The sequence below is a fragment of the Diaphorina citri genome, unplaced genomic scaffold (genome assembly GCF_000475195.1).
Source record: "Diaphorina citri unplaced genomic scaffold, Diaci psyllid genome assembly version 1.1 scaffold2008, whole genome shotgun sequence".
In the NCBI taxonomy this organism is placed as follows: domain Eukaryota; kingdom Metazoa; phylum Arthropoda; class Insecta; order Hemiptera; family Psyllidae; genus Diaphorina; species Diaphorina citri.
In genome coordinates, this window is record NW_007379434.1 from 14927 (window position 1) to 34957 (window position 20031).

The following is a 20031-nucleotide window of genomic DNA, read 5'->3' on the forward strand; positions in this document are numbered from 1 at the left end:
ATACTAGTATAGAGTTCGATTTAGCATAATGAAATAAATACTTTTCAATCGAAACAGACAGATGATTGATTGAATTACAAATCCTATAGATATAATAGTACGTTTGATAGAAATATTGTGATTCTGATATTTATAAAAATGAGTACTTCTAAATTTAACTGTATTCCTTGTAGGAAATAGTAGTATCTGAAATTCAGCAGTACAGTACTAAATTTAGAATTTAAAATGTTCATACGCGATATTAATATTTCCGGACATTACAACTAACTTGGTTCTGGTAGAAAATCAACTTGCAATTAATGCTATAAATTCTATCAATTTTATATAAATCATACTCCTCAATGTGATGTAAATTAATTTTAATTGATCCAAAAATGTTGGGGATTATCAATTATAAAGATATTGTCGCATATATTAACACCTGTTATTACGAATATGAACAAAGTAAGTCATATACTTAATTAGGGTAATAATTGAAATGTAACAAATATCAAAAAATGTTCAAAATTAGGTGTAAGAAATTTATTTGAATATAATAAAAAAATTTTTCTTAAAAAGAAAAAAAATAATGAATTGAATCCTACAGAATATTTAATATACTTTACCATCAATTGTTGTTATAAATGATGAATTAGCAGATTTAATGATGATAGATGGAAAGAACATAGAAAAATTAATTGTACGTATTTCACAGAAAGCAAGAGCCGCTGGTATTCACTTAATTTTAGCTACTCAAAGACCGACCATCAGTAAATATAATAACAGGTTTAATTAAAGCTAATATTCCAAACTCGTATTGCATTTAAGGTTAATAGTAAAAATTGATTCTAGAACAATTTTAGATCAAATAGGAGCTGAAAAATTACTTGGAAAGGGGATATGTTATATTTTTCTGATTCTATTTCATTGACTCGTTGTACACGGTGCTTTTTGTTTCTAATCAAGAAGTAAAAAAAGTAATTAAATACTTAAAAAGACAAGAAAAACCTAGTTATATAAAAAATTTATTATCGTAATTATTTTTAATAATAAATTTATGAATTTAATCATGATATTATTAATGGATTGATTTTAATTTTTCAATTTATATATTTTTTTTTAAATAAAAAAAATATTTCTAAAAAATAAATGAAATATTGATTCAAATTATATATTTTAAAAATTACTCACAATTTAATCAAAAATCTATTTTAGAAAGGATTAAATATGAATTACATAATCAAATTACAGGGTGGTTTTCAAAATATTTTAAAAGAATTATATGAAAATTCTTCTCAATTACAAAAAAAATTAATAGATCATATTAGCAATATAGCTACTTTACAAAGTAATTATATTAATAATTTTTTCTAATCAATTAATTAAATTAAATGAAATTAATACTAAATACATAGATAAAATTCATATAAAAATCAAATCTAAAATTAAGGATTTTAAAAAAAATAATAGTTATCAATAAAAGAAATATATAAAATAGTTAATAAAAAATTACATATAACTCTAGAAAAACATTTAGGAGAATCATTTAGTGTGGTATTAGACAGGTTAGAAAGGGTACATAAAGATCTTGAAAAAATGCAACAATTAGCGACTGGAGTTAGTGATTTAAAAAGAATATTAACAAATATTAAAAGCAGGGGTACTTGGGGTGAAATTCAATTAGAAGTATTATTAGAGCAAGTATTAACAAAAAAACAATATTCTAAAAATGTAGAAACAATACCAGGCACTGGAAAACGAGTTGAATTTGCTATTAAATTACCTGGATTAAAAGATAATAAACCTGTTTGGATTCCAATTGATTCTAAATTTCCTAAAGAACAATATGAACGTTTAATAGATTCTATAGAGCGATCTGATTCTAATGGAATTATTATAGCTGAAAAAGAATTAGAGCGTTCTATACGTTTATCAGCAAAAAATATTTCAAAAAAATATTTATCACCGCCATTAACAACAGATTTTGCTATTTTATTTTTACCAACAGAAGGACTATATTCCGAAGTAACTCGACGCCCTGGATTAATGGATGATTTACAAAGAATATTTCGTATAAATATAGCTGGTCCTTCTACTTTATTTGCGTTATTAAATAGTTTACAAATAGGTTTTCGTACATTAACTTTGGAAAAACATTCATCTGAAATATGGAAAATTTTAGAATTAATAAAAACTGAATTCAATAAATTTAGTGAAATTTTATCTACAACTAAAATAACTTTAGAAAAAGCAACAAAAAATATTGAACAAGTGGAAACTAGGAGCAGGCAAATGAAAAGAAAATTAAAATTAACTGAAAATTTACCTATAAAAAAATAAATAAAAAATCGATATTAGTTATTTAATTTTATAAAAAATAAAAAAATTTTATTAAGTATTTTAAGTCTTTAAGATTGAAATAAATATTATTTATAGTTAAATTTATTATTTCTAAAATTTGTATATAAATTACTATTTTAGTATACTGTATTATTTTCTATAAAAATTATGTTTTAAAAATAAATTTTAATTTATAATATTATTCAAAATGAACTCAACTCCATTAACAAGACATGGTGCGAATCTTTTAAAACAAGAATTGCATAACTTAAAAAAATATGAACGTCCATATGTTATTTCTCAAATTTCAGAAGCGCGTGCACACGGTGATTTATCTGAAAATGCTGAATATAATGCTGCTAAAGAACGTCAAAGTTTTATTGAGGGACGTATTACTGATATTGAAAATAAACTTAATAATGCAGTGATTATAGATCCGTTAAATTTAGATGCAGATGGTCGAGTTGTTTTTGCTTCAACTGTTTATTTAGAAAATTTAGAAACAAGTGAAAAAGTAACTTATCAAATAGTTGGTATAGATGAAGCTAATATTAAAGAATCAAAAATATCTATAACCTCTCCAATAGCACGAGCATTAATAGGGAAAACAAGTGGTGATATAATTTTTTTCAAATCTCCATCAGGGTTACAAGAATATAAAATTCTTAAAGTTATTTATATATAAAATTTCATAATAGGTATAATTTTAAAATATATTAATTTAAAAAATAAATTTTATAATTTATTTTAATTAAAGAATTTTATGATTTATTTTAATTAAAGATTTTAATATGATTTTTAGTTTATAATATATAATAATGAAAAATAAATTAGATAAAAAATGGCTACATAACTATGTTAATGATTTTTATGTAAAATTAGCAAAGAAAGAAGGATATAGAGCTCGTTCTGTATATAAATTACAAGAAATTGATGCTAAAGAAAGATTAATTCAACCTGGGCAAATTATTGTTGATTTAGGTAGTTCACCAGGAAGTTGGTCACAATATATAAGAAAAAAAATATCTTATAATAGTAAAAACATTAACGGTACCATTATTGCATTAGATGTATTAAAAATGAAACCAATTCCTAATGTGAATTTTATTTTAGGTGATATACGTAATAAATGTACAATAAATAATTTAAAAAAAATATTAAATGGTCGTAAATTAGATCTTATTTTATCTGATATAGCTCCTAATTTATCTGGTGTTTCTGTTGTTGATTCTGCTAATATTGAATATATTATTAATATAATTTTAGAATTTACTCAAGAATATATTAAACCATCTGGCTCTATATTATTAAAGTGTTTTTATGGAATTAATTATAAAGAAATATTTAATAAATTTTATTGTATTTTTAAATCTATTTCTTTAAAAAAACCAAAAGCAAGCCATAAAAATTCATCTGAAATATTTTTATTAGGAAAAAAATTAAAAATAAAAAATTAAATTAATTTTTAATAAATTTATAATTTAAATATAATTTGATTTTTATTATATTTAAAAGTGAATAAGTACCAAGGGAATGCTAGTGAAAAATATATTTTCAAAAGCCATTATATGGATTGTAATTTCATCAATGTTATTTTTTATATTTAAGCAATTTAATAATAGAGAAATAACTAAAGAAGTAGATCAAATTGCTTATTCAGATTTTATATTAGATATTAAATTTGGGCGTATAAAAGATGTAGTAATTGAAGATAGGAATATTTTTGCAACCACAAAAAACGGTAAAAAAATTAAAACTGTAACAACTTATTTGGATAGAGGATTAATAGGGGATCTTTTAGTTAATAATGTAAAATTTGATGTTAAACAAATAGAAAATAAATCTTCTTTTATTTCACAAGTATTTATTTCATGGTTTCCAATGTTATTGTTAATTGGTATTTGGGTGTTTTTTATGCGTCAAATACAAGGAGGGAATAAAGGTATTGCTTTTTCTTTTGGAAAATCAAAAGCACGTATGTTAAAAAAAAACTCTAACACAATTACTTTTTCTGATGTAGCTGGTTGTGATGAAGCTAAATCAGAGGTCTATGAAATAGTTGATTTTTTACGTGATCCAGATAAATTTCAAAAATTAGGAGGTAGAATTCCAAATGGAGTTTTAATGATTGGTCCACCAGGTACTGGTAAAACTTTATTAGCCCGTGCAATCGCTGGTGAGGCTAAAGTACCGTTTTTTACTATATCAGGTTCAGATTTTGTTGAAATGTTTGTTGGTGTTGGCGCATCTCGTGTACGAGATATGTTTAAAAATGCTAAAAAAAATGCGCCTTGTATTATTTTTATTGATGAAATTGATGCGGTAGGCCGTCATAGAGGAATTGGTATGGGAGGCGCAAGTGATGAGCGCGAACAAACATTAAATCAAATGTTAGTTGAAATGGATGGTTTTGAAGCTAATTCTGGGGTGATAGTTATTGCAGCAACTAATAGAGCAGATGTACTTGATAAAGCTTTATTAAGACCAGGACGTTTAGATAGGCAAGTTGTAGTTGGTTTACCTGATATTCGAGGACGCGAACAAATTTTATGTGTTCATATTAAAAAAGTACCTATAGCAAATGATGTTAAGATTAATATCTTAGCACGTGGTACACCCGGTTTTTCTGGTGCTGATTTAGCTAATTTAGTTAATGAAGCCGCTTTATTTGCTGCTCGTAATAATAAAAATTTAGTTGAAATGTCTGATTTTGAAAGCGCTAAAGATAAAATTATTATGGGACCAGAACGTAAATCTACTATAATACGAGAAGAAGAACGACGTAATACTGCGTATCATGAATCTGGTCATGCGATAGTAGCTAAGCTTTTACCAAAATCTGATCCAGTATATAAAGTCACTATTATGCCACGTGGATTTGCTTTAGGATTAACATGGCAATTACCAGAATATGATCGAGTTAATATGTATAAAGATAAAATTTTAGAAGATATTGCAATTTTATTTGGTGGACGAATTTCAGAAGAAATTTTTATGAAACAAATATCAACTGGCGCATGTAATGATTTTGAGCGTGCTACAAAATTAGCTCGTTTAATGGTAACTCGTTATGGAATGTCAAAAAATTTAGGTGCAATGGTATATGAGGATTCTGAAAATGATGCTTACTTTTGTAAGATGTCTTCTAAAAAAATTTCCGAAGCTACGCAACAAAAAGTTGATATTGAAATTCGTAATATTTTAGATACTCAATATAAATTATCGAAAAAATTGTTAGAAAATAATCGTGATAAAGTAGATTTAATGGCAAAAACATTATTAGAATTAGAAACAATTAATGCAGATCAAATTAATGATATTATGTTAGGAAATAGATCCTAAATTATTTAAATAACATCAATAAAAAATTTATTCAACATTTACGTATTCATAAAATATATGCTTTTAGAAGAAAAACAACGTATTATTAAATTATTTAATCTTGCATTAAAACCATTATTAATAAAAACTAATATAGTTCCAACTATAATTCTTGAGTATCCTCGTCATGCTTCGCATGGTGATATTTCTTGTAATATTTCTATGCAAATTTCAAAAAAATTACAAATAAATTCTTATAAATTAGCTAAAATAATAGCTAAAAATTTAATTCAACAAAAAAACTATATTAAACTTATACAATCTATAGAAATTATAAAACCGGGTTTTATTAATTTAAAAATTTCTTCTTCAATTAAACAAAAAATAATAAAATATATATTATCTTCTGGCATTAAATTTGGTCAAAGTAATATAGGTTCTAATAAAAAAATATTAATTGAATTTGTTTCAGCTAACCCAACTGGCCCTCTCCATATTGGACATGGACGACAATGTGCAATAGGCGATATATTATCGTCTTTATTTATATCTCAGGGATATAAAGTTACACGAGAATTTTATTATAATGATACTGGAGTTCAAATTACTAATTTAGCTCTTTCTGTTCAAGCACGAGCTAAAGCAATTTTTTTAGGAAAATCAACATGGCCTGATACTGCTTATAACGGAGAATATATTACTGATATTGCAAAATGTTTTCTTAAAAAGAAAAAAATTATATCTAAAGATAGATCTATAAATATAATAGCTAATGGAAAAATTAATGATTTAAAAGCTATTAGAGATTTTTCAGTAGCTTATTTACGTCGTGAACAAGATATAGATCTTAAGATATTTGGTGTAAAATTTGATAATTATTGTCTCGAATCATCTTTATATAAGACAGGTAAGGTTTCTTTAGTTACTAAATTATTAATTCAATCCGGAAAAACATATTATAAAGATGGTGCGTTATGGTTACGAACTACTGATTATGGAGATGACAAAGATAGAGTAGTTCGTAAATCAAATGGTGATTTTACATATTTTGTATCAGATATAGCTTATCATATTTTTAAATGGGAAAGGGGGTTTATTCAAGCAATTAATATACAAGGTGATGATCATCAAGGAACCATTACTCGCGTTAAAGCTGGTTTACAAGCTATAAATATAGGAATACCAAATGATTATCCAAATTATATATTACATAAAATGGTTACTGTTATAAAAAATGGTAAAGAAGTTAAAATTTCTAAACGCTCCGGTTCTTATATTACAATAAGAAATTTAATTAAATGGTTAAGTAAAACTGAATCAAAAAATGATTCTATTGAATTTAGAGAAGATTTAATACGTGGAAGAGATTTAATGCGTTTTTTTCTTATTTCTAGAAAATCTGATACTGATTTTATTTTTGATATTGATTTGGCATTAAAAAGATCAGATGAAAATCCTGTATATTATATACAATATGCACATGCTCGTATTTTTTCTTTATTAAATCAATGGGGTGGTGATAAAAAATCTTTAATTTCTATTAAAGATTTATCATCTTTAAATACTGAAAAAGAATTATCCTTACTAGTTAAACTTTCAAATTATCCAGAGGTATTAGTTAATTCTGTAAAAGATCTTTGTCCTCATTATGTTGCATTTTACTTACGCGATTTGGCAAAAGAATTACATGGTTATTATAATACAGAACGCATTCTTGTAAAAAATATAACTATTAAAATGGCGCGATTAGCATTAATTTATTCTATAGGTCAAGTATTAAATAATGGATTAAAATTAATAGGCATTTCTGCTCCAACTAAAATGTAATTCATAAATTATTTAAACAGAAATAAAATATTTAATATTTTTTATACAACCATTAATAAATTCTGTTGCAGATATTTTTTTTTTATTATTTTTTTGCAATTCAAGTAATTTTATAACATTTTTGCCACAAACTACTAATATACCATTATGAAAATTAACATTTAATATTGTTCCAGGTTTTTTAGTAGATTCTATAGATAAAGCATGTGCTTTCCATATTTTTAAAAATTTTTTTTTATTTTGATAACTAATATAATATGTTTTTGCGCCTGGAAATGGATTAAAAGCATTAATTTTTCTCATAATAGTTTTAGCTGATAAAGACCAATCTAATACTGCTTCATTTTTTTTTATTAAAGGCGCATAACTTTCTCCAATATTAGATTGAGGTTTAAAAAATAATTTAGTCATATCATATTCTATTTTTTTAATGGTATCAATGATTAATATTTTACTTAATTTTTCTAATTTATTTTGTAATGTCAAAGAAGTATCTTCTGGTAAAATTCTAATAGAATTTTGAGATATAATCGGTCCAGTATCAATTCCAGAATCCATTTTTATAATCGTAACTCCAGTGAATATATCTCCTGCTTCAATAGCTCTAGGAACTGGCGCTGGTCCTCTCCATCTAGGCAATAAAGAATAATGAATATTTATACAACCATAATATGGAATTTTTAATATGTTATATGGTAATATTAATCCATACCCCATTACAATCATAATATCAAATTCTATTTTATTTAATAACTTATGTGTTTCATTAGCTATTTTATGATATTTTCCATTCAATTTTAAAGAGATAGGTTGTATTATTTTTATAGAATGTTTTAAGGCATATTTTTTTACAGGTGAAAAATTTAGTTTCATACCTCTACCAGAATGAAGATCTGGTTTTGTAAGTATCAAAACAATATTATGTTCTGAATTATAAAGTGTATCCAATATAGCTGCAGCAGATATTGATGTTCCAGCAAAAATAATTTTCATTTTTAAAAAATAAAAAATAGTAAAAATAAAATATATTTTATTAATAAATTTGATATTAAAATTGAATTTTATTTCAATCTAGTAATAGTAATATATTTATGTTTTTATGTTAAATTTTAATGTCATGAGTTATATTATAACAATTATTTTTCTGTTTATTTATACTTTATGAGATAATTTTAATAAAATAAAAATAATTAAATATTCAAATTATTATAAAGAATAAAGGAAGATCGGAAGAGCGGTTACAAAATAATGATATTATTTTAATTTTCTTTTTATAAAAAAGATTTATTTATGAATTGGCTTAAAAATTATTCATTTCCTAATTTACAAAAAAATAATGCTTTTGTTAAAAAATCGATTCCAAAAGGATTGTGGATTAAATGTTTATCTTGTAAAACTATATTGTATAAAAATGATTTAAAGTTTAATCAGCAAGTTTGTACAAAATGTGATTATCATATGCAGATTAAAGCTAGAGATAGATTAAATAATTTTCTTGATAAAAATAATTTTCATGAAATTGGAGAAAATATATTACCAGTAGATACTTTAAATTTTAAAGATAATATAAAATATTCTGAACGTTTGAAGTTAGCAAAAAAAAATACAAATGAAACTGATGCCTTAATTGTTATAAAAGGTTCTATCATGAATTTACCATTAGTAGTGGCTGTATTTGAGTTTGAATTCATGGGTGGATCAATGGGATCAGTTGTTGGTGAACGATTTATTCAAGGAGCACAAATTTCCTTAGAACAAAAAATTCCGTTTGTTTGTATCACTGCTACTGGAGGAGCTCGTATGCAAGAAGGTTTATTATCATTAATGCAAATGGCAAAAACTACAGCAATTTTAACTAAATTATCTAAAAAAAAAATTCCCTTTATTAGTGTTTTAACAAACCCAACTATGGGGGGGGTTTCTGCATCTTTTGCTTTTATGGGGGATATAGTAATTGCTGAACCAGGAGCATTAATTGGTTTTGCTGGTCCAAGAGTAATTAAAAATACTGTAAAAGAAAAATTACCTGATGGATTTCAAAGTTCTGAATTTTTATTAAAAAAAGGGGCTTTAGATATGATTATTGATCGTCGTAAACTACGTTTTAAGATTGCAAATTTATTAGCTTTATTACAAAAGAAATCAATATAATTTTTTATTAAATTAAATGTAATGTTTACCTTAAAATATTTATATAAATTTATTTATAAAATCGTAAAAATAATAATTTTTTTTATTTTAAAAAGTATTAAATTTTTTATAAAATATTCTAAATAGATCAAATTACAAATCTATATTACAGAACTAGTTATGTTATATATTAAAAAATAAATATAATTTATTTTACTAATGAAACATAATTTTTATCATGTAATAACTTTTGTAATCTTTCTGTTCTTATAATTTTAAAATTATAAAGAATTACATATATTAAAATGAATTTTATTAAATAAATATCAAAACAATTGTTGTAGAAATAATTTCAGTAATAAAAGTATTGAATTTATGATAAAAAGTATAATAATCAACTTAGTTTTACATAAAATATTAAAATAATATAATAATTATTGAATAAATATATTATTTATAATCAGTATTATATCAATTAAATGTATTTTAAAAATATATATTTATAAAAATTTATTTTTATTAAAATACTAAATTAATTTTTAATTTTAGTTTTAATTTTTATCAATTTAAATTATTTTTATTAATGTAAAAATATTTTTTATATTCTATGTAACATATAATAAATTAAGGAACATAAATGAGACGAGTTTTTATATTTTTATTAACAAATATTGCTATAATCTTAGTGTTAAATATTATGTTATCATTATTGGGTATTAATTATTTTTTTTATAAAATTGGATTAAATATAAAAATATTAACAATTTCTTCAATAATTTTTGGTTTTACTGGATCCATAATATCTTTATTATTAAGTAAGAAAATAGCTAAATGGTCTATGAATTTAATGGTCATTAAAAATCCATCTAATTTTACTGAAGATTGGTTATTAAAAACAGTAAATAAAATTTCTAAAAATGCTAATATTTCTACACCAGAGGTTGCAATATATAACGGCGAAATAAATGCGTTTGCTACAGGTGCTTTTAAAAATTCTTCTTTAATAGCAATTTCTGCTAATTTATTAGAAAGTATGACAAAATTAGAAATAAAAGCAATTATTGCTCATGAAATTTCTCATATTTCTAATGGAGATATGGTGACTATGCTATTAATACAAGGAGTTATAAATACATTTATTATACTAATTTCACGAATATTTAGTTATATTCTAGATTGTTTCTTATTAAATTCATATGATGATTCAAATTATAATTCTAATTATAATCATAAAATATATGGTTTAATAACAACTATATTACAAATATTTTTAGGTTTTGGAGCATCTATTGTTGTAGCGTGGTTTTCACGTAATAGAGAATTTCGAGCTGATCATGGGTCAGCTAAATTATTAGGAACACCTGATCCAATGATAAGCGCCTTACGTCATTTGTCTAATATATCTATAGTTAATGATTTACCAAAATCAATAGCTATTCTAGGTATTAATAATAACTTTAAAAAAAAGAGTTTTTTAAAATTATTTGCTACTCATCCATCTTTTGAAAAAAGAATTGCTATTTTAAGTAATTTATATAAATCTTAGTTAAGTAATTTGTAATAAATTTACATTTATTTTTTAAAATTACTCTTGAATTAATTATCAATTAATTTATATACTATATGGATAATGTAATTTAAAGGCTTACTGAAACTATCGCTTTATTTTATAAGGAGATCTAAAATGACTGTAAGTGCTTTCGCTCCATTTTATCGTTCTACTATTGGATTTGATCGTCTAGCACAAATTTTTGATAATGTTAGAACTGAAGCTCAACAAAGTTATCCGCCATACAATATAGAATTAGTTGATGAAAATAAATATCGTATAACTATGGCTATAGCTGGTTTTAATCGATCTGATTTAGAAATAGAAACAGAACGCGATACATTAAGAATAACTGGTCGAAAACAAGCCGATACACAACAAAGAAATTTCTTACATCGTGGTATAGCTACTCGTAATTTTGAGCACCGTTTTCAATTAGCTGATCATGTTCATGTTGTAGCTGCATTTTTTGATCAAGGTATTTTAAATATAGATCTAATTAGAGAAGTTCCAGAAGCACTAAAACCTAGAAAAATATATATTAATACAACTAAAAATACAGATCGAATAGAGTAAAACTAAATACATCTAGTCTTTTAAGACTAGATGTATAAAAAAAATACATTTAAAATAATGAATTTTTATTTTAAATATTAAAATCTAAATTAAAATCTTAAAAATTTTTAAAAAACTATAAAAATAAAATGAATATATTTTTTAAAATTCTTATTTTTTTTCAAATAATTTCCGCTTTTACAATTATTAATTTAATTATATTTCAATATAAAAAAAATATATGTTTTAATAGAGTAACAACTACTAATCCTAGTGTTTCTAATAGTTTCTTTGGATCTATTGGTTCTTTTAATTTTATATTTAAATTAATTTTTATATTTTCTGCATTATTTTTTTTATCAACAATGTGTTTAACATATCTTAGTAAACAAAAAATAAATAATAATACAATAAATCATTTTTATAAACAGTTAAATTCTTCTAAAATATCATCTACTTACTCAGATAATCATAATATAAAGATAAAAAATAATAAAAAATAAAATATTTGTATTATAATTAATTGTATTATAATTAATTTTAAAATTATTACTGCCGACGTGGTGAAATGGTAGACACGCTATCTTGAGGGGGTAGTAGCTATTAAAGCCTGATGAGTTCAAATCTCATCGTCGGCACCAAATAAAATATTAACATAACTTTTAATCATAAAATTATAAATCGTGAATTTAAAAAATTTTTTTCCTATTTTTTTGTTTATTGTTATTGGTATAATTATTGGTATTTTACCTCAAATAATGGGGCGTATTTTAGGTCCATATAAACCTAATCCACAAAAAAATTCTCCATATGAATGTGGTTTTAAGGAATTTGGTGGTATACCAATAAAATTTGATGTGCGTTATTATCTTATAGCAATTTTTTTTATTTTATTTGATCTAGAGACTATTTTTTTTTTTCCATGGGGGGTAGTTATGCGTGATCTTAATGCCTATGGTTTTATGTCTATGATAATATTTATTATTGAATTTATAATTAGTTTTTTATATATTTGGAAAAAAGGTGCTTTAGACTGGGAATAAATTATGTCAATTAAAAATGTATTTAAACATGGATTTATAACTCTTACCTTAGATAAATTAATTAATTGGACTCGTACTAGCTCAATGTGGCCAATGACTTTTGGACTTGCTTGTTGTGCTATTGAAATGATGCATGCTGGCGCCTCACGATATGATTTAGATCGCTTTGGTATTATGTTTCGTCCATCTCCACGCCAATCAGATGTAATGATTGTAGCTGGAACATTATGTAATAAAATGGCGCCAGCTTTACGAAAAGTTTATGATCAAATGACTGAACCAAAATGGGTAATTTCCATGGGTTCTTGTGCAAATGGTGGCGGTTATTATCATTACTCTTATTCTGTGGTAAGAGGTTGTGATCGAATTGTTCCGGTAGATGTATATATTCCAGGATGCCCCCCAACTGCAGAAGCCTTGTTATATGGTATTATTCAATTGCAAAATAAAATTAAACGGACTAATATTATTAATCGTTAAATAAACCATGATTACAAAATTAAAAAAATTAGAATTCACATTAAAAGATATACTAGGTAAATATTTACAAAAATTAATTATAAGTTTAAATGAAATTACAATTATAATTAATGCTATAGATTATTATTCTACAATGAAAATATTACGAGATCATGTTAATTTTAGATTTGAACAATTAATTGATTTATGTGGTATTGATTATTCTATATATAATAAAAATATTAATTCTGATAATTCTAATAAAAATCTACGATTTGCAATAGTATTACATTTATTATCATTAAATTATAATTGGAGATTACGTGTTCGAGTGTTTGCCGAAAATAATGAATTACCAAGATTACATTCAATAACTTCATTATGGTCTTCTGCAAATTGGTATGAGCGTGAAGCATTTGATTTATTTGGAATTTTTTTTGATGGACATGATGATTTGCGTCGTTTGTTAACGGATTATGGTTTTGTAGGACACCCTTTTCGAAAAGATTTTCCAGTTATAGGTTATGTTGAAATGAAATATAATACACAAGAATCTCGAATAATTTATCAACCTGTCACAATTGAATCGCGTGAAAATTATCCGCGTATAACAAAAAATAGAAAAAATAAAAAATATAATATAGATTAAATATTAAAAATAAATTTAAAAATAATGTTAGAAATTAAAAGTTATAAATTAAATTTTGGTCCACAACATCCTGCTGCACATGGTGTATTACGATTAATATTAGAGCTTGAAGGAGAGGTAGTAAGAAAAGCGGATCCTCATATTGGTTTATTGCATCGTGCAACTGAAAAATTAGCCGAACAAAGAACTTATTTACAATCATTACCATATATGGATCGTCTTGATTATGTTTCTATGATGTGTAATGAGCATGCATATGTTATGGCTATTGAAAAATTACTAAATATTAAAATACCAATACGTGCTCAATATATTAGAGTAATGTTTGATGAAATTACAAGATTATTAAATCATTTAATGTGGATTGGTTCGCATAGTTTAGATATTGGAGCTATGGGAGTTTTATTATATGCTTTTCGCGAAAGAGAAGATTTACTGGATTGCTATGAAGCGGTTTCTGGAGCTAGAATGCATGCTGCCTATTATAGGCCTGGTGGAGTATATCGTGATCTACCAGAAATAATGCCTCAATATAAATCATCAATTATTCGAAATAATAAAGCAACTAAAATTCTTAATGAAAATAGACAGGGTTCTTTATTGGATTTTATAGAAGATTTTACGAATCGTTTTCCTAAAAATATTGATGAATATGAAACATTATTAACAGATAATCGTATTTGGAAACAACGTTTAGTTGGAATTGGAGTAGTTTCTCCAGAGCGGGCATTATCAATGGGATTTACCGGTCCTATGTTACGTGGATCTGGGGTTAAGTGGGATTTGCGTAAAAAACAACCTTATGAAATTTATAATTTACTTAATTTTGATATTCCTATTGGAAAAAATGGTGATTCATATGATCGTTATTTAGTAAGAATAGAAGAAATGCGTCAGTCCAATAAAATTATTAAACAATGTATTAAATGGTTAAGAAGTAATAAAGGCCCAGTAATTTCAAATAATAATAAAATTACTTCTCCTGCTCGCATTAATATGAAATCGAATATGGAAGATCTTATTCATCATTTTAAATTATTTACAGAGGGTTTTTATGTTCCTTTAGGTGAGATATATTCTTGTGTTGAACATCCAAAAGGTGAATTTGGTATTTATTTAGTATCAGATGGAGCGAATAAACCATATCGGATTAAAATTCGATCTCCTGGTTTTGCGCATTTACAAAGTTTAAGTGAAATGATATCTGGACATATGATTTCTGACGTTGTAACTATTATTGGTACACAGGATATTGTGTTTGGAGAGATTGATCGTTAAAAATTAATTTATTTATCTTTATATAAAATTCTATAAATTAAAATGTTATTAAGCGAAGAAGCATATAAAAAAATTGATGAAGAAGTAAAAAAATACCCTATTAATAAACAAAAATCCGCGGTTATAGCGGCACTGGCTATAGCTCAAGAGGAAAAAAAATGGTTATCTCCTGAAATACAAAAAGATATTGCAAATTACTTAAATATACCTCCAATTGCTGTATATGAGATAGCTACTTTTTATAGTATGTTCCACACTAACCCGGTTGGTAAATATACGATTACAATATGCACAAATTTGCCTTGTATTTTAGCGGGTAGTTTAAAATCTATGAAATATTTAATTCAAAAATTAAATATTAATTTTCCAAAACAAATTACTACAAATGATTATTTTTTTACATTAATTGAATCTGAATGTATGGGGGCATGTGGTGACGCTCCAGTAATTTTAATAAATAATAAACGAATGTGTAGCTATATGTCTATAAAAAAAATAGATATTCTTTTAAAAGAACTAAAAAGTTTATAAAGGAAATTAAGATGACCAGTTTACATAATCGCCATATTAATCCTTTAATATTAGCTAATCTTAATGGTAAAAATTGGGGTTTAACGGATTATATTAAACGAGGAGGTTATAAATCTATAAAATATATTTTAGAAAAAAAAATTACACCAGAGCAAATAATTTCTGAGTTAAAAGTTTCTTCTTTACGCGGAAGAGGAGGAGCTGGTTTTCCTACTGGATTAAAATGGAGTTTTATACCACGTGAAATTTCTGGGCAAAAATATCTTATTTGTAATAGTGATGAAGGTGAACCAGGTACATTTAAAGACAGAGATATTTTACGTTATAATCCTCATGCCTTAATCGAAGGAATGATTATTGGTGGTTATGCAATGGGTATTACAATTGGTTACAATTATATTCATGGAGAAATTTGGGAAGAATATATTCGATTTCAAGAAGCATTAAAAGAAGCATACACTTTTGGTGTATTAGGAAATAATATTTTAAATACTAATTTTAGTTTTCAAATATATGCACACCATAGTTATGGTGCATATATTTGTGGAGAAGAAACAGCATTATTAGAATCTTTAGAGGGAAAAAAAGGAACACCACGTTTTAAACCACCATTTCCTGCTAATTTTGGTTTGTATGGTAAACCAACTATTATTAATAATACTGAAACATTAGCTTCTATTCCATTTATTTTTTTAATTGGTGCTAAGCAATATTCTAAAATTGGTAAACCTAATAATGGCGGAACTAAAATTTTTTCTGTTTCTGGTGATATTAATTATCCAGGTAATTATGAGATACCATTAGGAACTCCTTTTTCTCGTTTACTTAAATTATCAGGAGGTATGCGAAATGGAAAAAAAATTAAAGCCGTTATTCCGGGAGGATCATCATCACCAGTTATTCTAGGTGATGTTATGATGAAAATAGATATGGATTATGATTCAATTTCACAAGCTGGGTCAATGTTAGGATCCGGGGGTGTAATTGTTATAAATGAAACGCGATGTATAGTTAAATCTTTATTACGTTTATCTCGTTTTTATTATTTAGAATCATGTGGGCAATGTACACCATGTCGAGAAGGAGTCGGGTGGATGTATCGTATCATTAATCGTATTGAGAATGGAAATGGAAATTTAGAAGATTTAAATTTATTAAATTCTATAGCAGATAATATTCAAGGACATACTATTTGTGCATTAGGTGATGCCGCCTCAATGCCAGTACGTTCTTTTATTAAAAATTATTATGAAGAATTTAAATATCATATTACCAATAAATGTTGTTTAGTATCAGATAATTTATAATATTGTCAATATTATTTATTAATTTAGTTTAATTTAAACTTTAAATTTTAAAAATCAAATGATGATTGAAATTGAAATAAATGGAAAAAAAATAAATATTACTAAAAAAAGTATGATATTAGAGGTTGCAAATAAATTTGGTATTTATATTCCACATTTTTGTTATCATAAAAAATTAACTATTGCAGCAAACTGTAGAATGTGTTTAGTGGAAATAGAGGGAATAAATAAGTTATTACCAGCTTGCGCAACTCAGGTTTCATCTGGAATGAAAATTCATACAATTAGTGATAAAATAATAAAAGCACAACAAAATGTCATGGAATTTTTGCTTATAAATCATCCATTAGATTGTCCAATTTGTGATAAAGCGGGGGAATGTAAATTACAAGATTTTTCTGTTGAATACGGTAAATCTATTTCACGTTATAAAGAGGAAAAACGTTTAATATCCCCAAAAAATGTAGGATCACTAATTTCAATGAAAGAAATGAATCGTTGTATTTATTGTAGTCGCTGTATTCGTTTTGGACAGGAAATTGCTGGTTTAATGGAATTAGGAGTGATAGGACGAGGGGAATATTCTGAAGTTACTACTTTTATTGGGGAATCTATTAATTCTGAATTATCTGGAAATATGATTGATTTATGTCCTGTTGGTGCATTAACATCAAAACCATTTCGATATAAAATAAGAACCTGGGAATTATTAAATTATAAATCTATTAGTCCGCATGATAGTTTAGGATCTAATTTAAATATACATGTAAAAAAAAATAAAATAATGAGAGTACTACCATTAGAAAATGAAGAATTAAATGAATGCTGGATTTCTGATAAAGACCGATTTTCTTATGAGGGACTTATTTCCTCTGATCGTTTAATAAAACCAATGATTAAAAGAAATAATAAATGGATCGAAACAAGTTGGTCATCTGCGCTAGAATATATTGCGAAAAATTTACGAAATATTATAACAAAATATGGAACTGATTCTATTGCTGCACTTACAACATCTATATCAACACTTGAGGAATTAATATTATTACAAAAGATAATACGAGGATTGGGTTCTGAAAATATTGATTTTCGTTTACGACAATTGGATTTTTCTTTAGATAATACAATTATACCATGGTTAGGTATGTCAATCTCAGAATTATCTCAATTAAATCATGTTTTAATTATAGGATCTTTCTTAAGAAAAGATCATCCATTATTTGCTGCAAGATTACGTTATGCCGCTAAAAATGGGGCTTGTATTAATTTATTGCATGCTACTGATGATGACTTATTAATACCAATAACTAATAAAATTATTATAGCGCCATCTAAATGGTTAGAAACCTTAAATCAAATAATTGTTTCTATTGCTATAAAAAAATCAATTGATATTCCAAATCATTTAATTGAAATTAAAGTTTCGAAAATTTCCGAATTAATTGCCGATGATTTATTATCTAATGGATTAAAATCAGTATTACTTGGAAATACACTTTCTCAACATCCAAATTCTTCTCAATTACATATTGCGGCTCAATGGATTGCTACACAAACTAATTCTAAATTTGGCTATTTTTTGGAAGGAGCTAATACTGTAGGCGGATATATAGCTAATGCTTTTCCAAATAAATATGGTATCAATGCTCATCAATTATTATATTCACCTAGAAAATCTTATTTATTACTTAATTCTGAATTACAACTTGATTGCGCTAATCCTCAAACAGCATTAAATTCTTTAAAACAAGCAGAGTTAGTAATAATTATGTCTCCATATAAACATAACTTAGATTATGCCCATGTATTATTGCCAATCGCTCCATTTACAGAAAACTCTGGAACCTTTATTAACGCAGAAGGTCGCATACAAAATTTTTCAAACGTAATAAAACCATTAGGTCAAACACGACCCGCATGGGAAGTATTAAAAATATTAGGTAATTTATTAAAATTATCAAATTTTGATTATAGTAGTTCAAAAGAAATTTACAAAGATTTTATTAAAAACATTAATAATGTAAAAAATCGTTTAAATAATATTGTTCCTAATGAAATTATAAATACTTTAATTAATAAATATAACTATACTTTATCAAAAAATTATACTTCATCGACATTATTAAATAATCTTGAACGTGTTTCTGATATACCAATTTATTTTACTGATTCTATTGTAAGAAGAGCATTATCTTTACAAAAAACTAATGATGCAAATATGCCATTAGCTTGGTTATCAAAAATGATATCAAAAAAATTAAAAATAATTAAAAATGATCGAGTTAAAATTAAACAAGATCAATACAGTATCGAATTAAATGTCGCAATTGATAATAAATTACCAGATAATGTAATACGTATATCAGCTGGTCATAATAGTACTATTGCCTTAAATAAAATGTTTGGAAAAATTACATTGGAGAAAATATGATTTTTAATCAATATTTATTAGACTTTTTTCAAATTTTTTTCAAAATAATTTTAACTGTATTAATATTATTATTATCCGTGGCATATTTAACTTATTTGGAGAGAAAATTAATTGGATGGATGCATGCTCGAATTGGGCCTAATCGTGTTGGTTTTTTGGGTTTATTACAACCAATTGCTGATACATTAAAGTTACTTTTAAAAGAAATTACAGTACCTAAAAAAGCTAATAAATTTTTATTTTTTTTAGCTCCAATTATAAGTATAATGCCAGCAATAGCTGTTTGGTCTATTATTCCATTTAGTCCAGAATATGTGTTTTCTAATATAAATTCTGGATTATTATTTATTATGACTATTACTTCAATAGAAATTTATGGTGTAATTATTGCTGGATGGTCTTCAAATTCAAAATATGCATTTCTTGGATCTATGCGAGCATCAGCTCAAATGATATCATATGAGATAGTAATGGGATTTTGTTTAGTTATTATTCTTATGGTAACTGGAAGTTTAAATTTAACAAAAATAGTTATTAATCAAAATAATGGTTATTTTTCTAATATAGGTTTAAGTTTTTTATCATGGAATTGGTTATCATTATTTCCAATTTTTATAATTTATATTATATCT

General features: G+C 25.0%; 3 protein-coding genes across 3 annotated transcripts; 2 read left to right on the forward strand and 1 right to left on the reverse strand.

The window, feature by feature from the left end:
• The first annotated feature begins 2451 nt into the window (after nucleotides 1-2451).
• LOC113471010 (ATP-dependent zinc metalloprotease FtsH-like) lies at nucleotides 2452-6326 on the forward strand. The gene has a single exon (XM_026829846.1). It carries the CDS (start codon nucleotides 3853-3855, stop codon nucleotides 5659-5661), a length of 1809 nt encoding a protein of 602 aa, XP_026685647.1. The 5' UTR covers nucleotides 2452-3852; the 3' UTR covers nucleotides 5662-6326.
• A 1052-nt stretch (nucleotides 6327-7378) lies between these two features.
• LOC108253519 (methionyl-tRNA formyltransferase-like) lies at nucleotides 7379-8565 on the reverse strand. Its single transcript, XM_017447629.2, has one exon. It carries the CDS (start codon nucleotides 8458-8460, stop codon nucleotides 7480-7482), a length of 981 nt encoding a protein of 326 aa, XP_017303118.1. The 5' UTR covers nucleotides 8461-8565; the 3' UTR covers nucleotides 7379-7479.
• Nucleotides 8566-15642: 7077 nt separating this feature from the next.
• Nucleotides 15643-17834, forward strand: LOC103517927 (NADH-quinone oxidoreductase subunit F-like). Its single transcript, XM_008482974.3, has one exon. It carries the CDS (start codon nucleotides 15673-15675, stop codon nucleotides 16966-16968), a length of 1296 nt encoding a protein of 431 aa, XP_008481196.1. The 5' UTR covers nucleotides 15643-15672; the 3' UTR covers nucleotides 16969-17834.
• The last annotated feature ends 2197 nt before the right edge of the window (nucleotides 17835-20031 follow it).